Raw genomic sequence first — 5,846 nt, forward strand, 5'->3', positions numbered from 1 at the left:
CTGGACTAGTGCAAACGTCAACCTTATGTATTTCGGTGCAGAGTCGGAGTTTATCCTTACGTGGGAAAAGTTGGAAAAAAATAATTATTCCGACTCACACCGAGTGTAGCAACCGTACATACATGCTTGAGCACCGAGAAGGTTCCGTTCACCGCTGCGCACTGAAGAGCACAAATATTTCGCACAAATAAACTGATTTTTATTTGGTTAAGCAGAGACGCATATATAAACTAATGCCCGTGTTTATTTATTTAATTTAAAGCTACATCAACTATATTATCTCTCAAAGGAAAGAGAACGCTGGGCGTGGCTCTGCTCATCTCACCGGAGCCTTTTTATTTTATATTTTGGGCGCAACATCGATCTCGTCAGTGTCTGAGGGAGCTGGAGCGATCAGTGCTTTTTGCACGGCGGCGGGCAGGGCGTGGGCGTGCCCTGCCCGTCGAAGACCGGGCGTCCATCTCCACACCGGAACGTCTTCACGGGCCTCATCTGCACCACCTGGCAGTTGGCGCAGCCGTGGCGGCACCTGGGGCCGACGTCGTCACAGAACTGGTACCCCGACCAGGAGTCGCACTTGTCGCAGCACTTGGGGAAGTTATCTGCACGCATGCACGCAATCAAATCTCAATCCGTCGCCTTACAAGACGTCGTCATCTTGCATGCTAATTGGATTCACATCAGCTAATTATCACATGTATGTACTTCCTCCGTAAATTAATATAAAAGCGTTTAGATCACTAAAGTAGTTATCATGCAAGATGAACACTTTTATATTAATTTACAGAGAGAGTACAGTATAAGCTAAGATCTTAGCGCCATCGATGATAAAGATGCAATCAGACGTTGTTGCGGCCGGGACAGAATACTGGAACGTACGTACCGTTAGCGGCGGCCTGTGAGAGGATTCCCATGACCGTCATGGTGTGGAGGATTAGGATCGCCACCAGCGTGCTGCTCTTCATCCTTGGTTGGTCCTAAACTTGCTCTTCCCACTCCTGTCGATCTGCTCGTGGGATGATGGTTTTGTGCTGTGCTTGTGTCTGGCCAAAGCTACAAGCAACTCTCTCTATATATGGCTTGCCAATTTTCTGCGTCATCTATCAATGGTGGATAGGTGTTTGGGATAAACTTGTTTGACTCCCGGCTTAGCTTGGACCTGTTAGGCATCAGGACACTACAAGACCACAGAGATGGACTCCCAGACAGCTGCTTCCGGTGAATTACCTCGACAGTCCACAGAGATGGGCTACCAGTGAATTATCACGAGTCCACAGAGATGGACTACCAGTGTTCAGTGTGTTATCACGACAGTCCATAGAGATGACTCCCGGTGAATTATCACGACAGCCCACAGAGATGGACTCCCAGACGGCTGCTTCCAGTGACAGATCAAAACACAGAACAAGAGTACAACGAAAAACAATGATGGATAACGAGCGAACTCAACTCATACCCCATCATGGCCAACGCCTTAGCGTCAAGCCCGCCTTTACTGTACACAATTCATGACTAATCCTCCACTTGCCACATACATAAACCAGACTCTTTTGCACGGCTCAGCTACTACATACATACATCCATGAGGACCAACAAAGGAAACCAGCAGCAGGCACCTCAACATCATCCGTCATCGCACCATCCACCACACCTCCCATGATCTCTTTTATCTTTTGAACCAAAAGTCCAAATTAAGTTCCATTTGCATATTTGTGTTTGTTGTGACGCGAACTTTCTAATAAGACCAATCTCGAGTATATTATAACAAGTTCTAAAAAAAATCCAAGGTTTACATATTCAAACTTGGGAGTGATAATATTAAGTTTTTTTTACCGAGTTTCATTGCTTTTATGGTTCTAGGTTTTAAGTTTTAGTTTTAGAAACTAGGTTGTGTTTGGCAGCTCAGTTTTTTTTATGTATTTTGATAATACTATGGTTTTATCACAAACCATAGTTTTCAAAACTTTGAGGTGTTTGGCTTCAACAAATACCATAGTTTTATAAACTGTGGTATCTCCAATACCATGGTTTTTTGTGGTATTTAACAAATCTTGACCACTTTTTGCTAGACTGAAGAAGAAAAAAATATGGTTTTTAGAAACTGAATATTCGTTGCCTAGGCAATTGAATACTTACTGCAGTTTTGAGAAAACTATATTGCCAAATTAGGTCTTAGGGTTTAAATTTTGTGTTTTAGTTGAAGTTTTGAAACGTGGTGAATGAGAGGGAATTTATCATTCGTTCTTATCAAGTTTCAGTAGTTGAAACTTGATGAAGTTTCAAAAACTTGTCCAAACATGTTGAAGAGTGGCCTTCTCCCAAATTCCTCGTCACAACTAACACGAATGTGCAAACAAAATACAAGTTGGATTTTTTATCCAAAAGATACATTGGCTTATAATTGTGAAGTTAAGAGAAAAAGCATGAGAGGTGTGGTGGGTGAACCGTGATGTCTCTGCCAAAACCTGTATCGTGCAGGAATTCGCACGGGATTAAGCTGTAAGCACACAACCAATCCACTTTACGGATCACGACGCAATCATGTGGCCCAAAATCCGCGTATCCTAGCTCTTGCGTGCCATGAACCGTCGTCCACCGAGAAGGATCCGTCCATCGCTACACTGGACTACCAATGTCCGTTGTGTATCTTTGATGCAAAGCCGGAGTTTATCCTTATGTTGGAAAACATAATTATGCCGACTCGCACCGAGTGTGACAACTCTACATATATGCTTGCCCACCCAGGAGGATCCGTTCACCGTTGTATTGGACAGTACAAATATATCGCACAAATAAACTGATTTTCATTTGATTGAGCAGAGATCATATATAAACTTTTTTTTTGAATCACTGTAATTTATTAAACAGTCTCAACTAATTCCGAGCCTACCAGCGGGGCACGGAACCAGGTTTTACAAAGCTTGTTTATTTATTTATTTATTACGGAGCAACATCAACTATATACTATATCTCTCAAAGTAGAGAGAACGCCGACAGTTGCTGCTGGGCGTGTACAACCACAACGGCTCAAAAAAAACCACAACGGCTCTGCGCGTCTCATCGGAGCCTTTATTTTATTTTATACTCCCTTCGTTTCTAAATACTTGTCTTTCTAGGCATTTCAACAAGTAACTACATACGAAGCAAAATGAGTGAATCTACACTCTAAAATATGTCTACATACATTCGTATATAGTAGTTATTTAAAATGTCAAAAAAACAAATATTTAGGAATGGAGGGAGTATTTTCCGGCCCGACATCGATCTCACCGTGTGATGAGGTGGAGCGATCAGTTGTTTTTGCACGGCGGCGGGCAGGGAATGTACGGGAAGGCGGAGCGTCCATCTCCACACCGGAACGGAACGTCTTCACGGGGCGCGTCTGCACCACGCGGCAGTTGACGCAGCCGTCGCGGCACCTGGGGCCCACGTCGTCGCAGAATTGGGCCCCCGACCAGGAGTTGCAGTGGTCGCAGCACTTGGGGAAATCGTCTGCACGGTCCATGGAATGGAATCAGACGTTGCAGCGCGCGGCACAGATAATTAATTTGAACGACGACGATAAGCATGAGCAACGTAGTACGTACCGTCCGCGTCCGCGGCCTGTGAGTGTGCGAGGATCCCCATGACCACGACGGTCTGGAGAAGTAGGATCGCCACCAGCGTGCCACTCTTCATCGTTGGTTGGTTGGTCCTAAACTTGTCGAGCGAAGCTCTTTTCTTCCCAGTCCCGTCGATCTGCTCGTGGAATGATGGTTTTGTGCTGTGGTTGTGTCTGCCCAAAGCTACAAGCAACTGTCTCCATATATAGCATGCCAATTTTCGGCGTCATCTATCAATTGTTATCTAATAGTGTTTGGGATATAAACGTGTTTGACTCCCGGCTTATTCTTGTAGTGTCCTTTCCCTGGCTTGGACCTGTTAGGCATACATCTCCAATCCTCCGTCTTCCATGTCCAGTGCATGCACCTATTTTCTCCATCTTCCGATTCTCATATCGAATTCAAGTTTTCAATAGGAAAAAAAAAGATAATCAAAGTTAACATGGCGCCCGTGGTCATTATCCTTACCCAAAGACAGATCACAATACGGAACAAGGTACAACGACAAACAATTTATACTACTATTAAACAATCGAACTATTTCTTTCTTAACACCACACCACAATTGTACCCAGGTTGATTAGCACCGCTAGATTAAATCCACTGAATAAAATCTAATGGTTATGATTAACTTAATCCCGAGTCATGTGTGTAGTTAGCAATTTAGAATGACCGACCGTACTCCACCCGCATAAGAATATTCCACATGTCGTTTCCCTCTAATCCCACCAATCACGCTATTCCATCTGTTAATTCCCCCCTATCAAAAATCTCTTCCAATCCCATAGGAGGCATGCACGCCCGCCGCACGGAGTCATCACCAACCTCCTCCACTCCTCTCGCTCCCCACGCCCACGCCATGCCGCCTAGATCAGAGGAATTGGAGGCCGTCGCTCCGCCATGTTCCGTTCAGGAGCCGAAACAACAGGCACCAATGGCCGCTCCGCAGCCGGCGGCCAACACAAGTGAGTTACACATCCGGCGAGCCGCCGACTCTATCTTTCCCACCGTGCCGCGTCAAGAACACCCCTGTAGTGGCTCTCGGTTTGGTCACGCCTGCGCCATTGGGTTTCTCTCTCAGTCTGTTGTTCATACGACTCTAATAATTTGCCGAGATCGGATTTTATCTACGTATCCAACCAGGGCAGACTGATGAGAGCGAGTTTCTTGCCGGATTCGTCCGTCAAACAAGCAACTCCTTGATCTTTACTCATGTTTCTCTTGGTGATGTTCAGGTGTCGCACTACCCGCAGGGAAGCTCAAGGCCATCGCCACCGACGTCGGCCGCCCCGGTGCAGGAGGAAACATGCACGTGCTCGGGCCTCGGGGAAATTGGCAGCGTCGTCCACGCCCAGGTCTTCGACAGGTAAGAAAATCAACACAAGGATCGAAGGCCCATCCTGTTTTACTTTCTTCCCCTCTTTGTCCACTCTTCGTGCTGAACTGGATCCCGTCTTGTTTGCTCCAACAACAAGGTCCAGCTACCGACAGGGATCAATCGTCCAATCATCAAGAGGTTTGGTGCTCAACTCTTGAAGAAGGCCTAGACCGATCCATCCAAGGCACAGGTGTTGGGGAACGTTGCAGAAAATTAAAAAAAATTCTACGGTTTCACCAAGATCCATCTATGAGTTCATCTAAGCAACGAGTCAAGGGAGAGAGTTTGCATCTACATACCACTTGTAGATCACGAGCGGAAGCTTGCCAAGGAGATGCTGATGATGGAGTCGTACTCGAACGTGATTCGGATCACCGATGTCCTAGTGCTGAACGAACAGCACCTCCGCGTTCAACACACGTACGGGACGGGAGACGTCTCCTCCGTCTTGATCCAGCAAGAAGGAAGGAGAGGTTGAGGAAGGCAGCTCCAACGGCAGCACGACGGCGTGGTGCAGTTGACGCGGCAGTATTCCGACAGGGCTTCGCCAAGCACGTACGGAGGAGGAGATGTGTTGGGGAGGGGAGGGGCTGCGCCTTGAGTTATGGTGTGTTGCAGCCCTCCCCTCACCCCTCTATATATAGGGGAAAGGGCAAGGGGGGCCGGCCCTCTAGGGAAAACCCTAGGGGGGGCGGCGGCCAAGGGGTGGGGGGCTTGCCCCCCAAGCAAAGGGGGGTGCGCCCCCTTTAGGGTTTCCCCCCCACCCTTAGGCGCATGGGCCCAAGGAGGGGGGCGCGCCAAGCCCACTAGGGGCTGGCTGCTATCCCCACGCAGCCCAAGTGGCCCCCCGGGAGGGGTGGCCCCTC

General features: G+C 47.5%; 1 protein-coding gene across 2 annotated transcripts; it reads right to left on the minus strand.

The window, feature by feature from the left end:
* Positions 1 to 260: 260 nt before the first annotated feature.
* Positions 261 to 3,695, minus strand: LOC119298272. Of its 2 annotated transcripts, none has more exons than XM_037575737.1 (2): positions 3,588 to 3,695; positions 261 to 602 (listed from the first exon to the last, which is right to left on the minus strand). In XM_037575737.1, the coding sequence occupies exons 1-2, from the start codon at positions 3,676 to 3,678 to the stop codon at positions 394 to 396; spliced, it is 300 nt and encodes a 99-aa protein (XP_037431634.1). In that variant the 5' UTR covers positions 3,679 to 3,695; the 3' UTR covers positions 261 to 393. The 2 variants fall into 2 exon arrangements, with proteins under 2 accessions (XP_037431634.1, XP_037431633.1); XM_037575736.1 differs by lacking the exon at positions 3,588 to 3,695 and adding an exon at positions 884 to 1,025.
* Positions 3,696 to 5,846: the final 2,151 nt, after the last annotated feature.

The sequence above is a fragment of the Triticum dicoccoides genome, chromosome 5A (assembly GCF_002162155.2).
Source record: "Triticum dicoccoides isolate Atlit2015 ecotype Zavitan chromosome 5A, WEW_v2.0, whole genome shotgun sequence".
In the NCBI taxonomy this organism is placed as follows: Eukaryota; Viridiplantae; Streptophyta; class Magnoliopsida; order Poales; family Poaceae; genus Triticum; species Triticum dicoccoides.

Bases quoted from the DNA above. Each gene is read 5' to 3' on its own strand.
- LOC119298272 (XM_037575737.1), bottom strand. From the start codon at position 3,678: ATGAAGAGTGGCACGCTGGTGGCGATCCTACTTCTCCAGACCGTCGTG. The intron at 603-3,587 runs GTACGTACTACG...GCATGCGTGCAG, and splicing joins ACAGGCCGCGGACGCGGACG to ATAACTTCCCCAAGTGCTGC.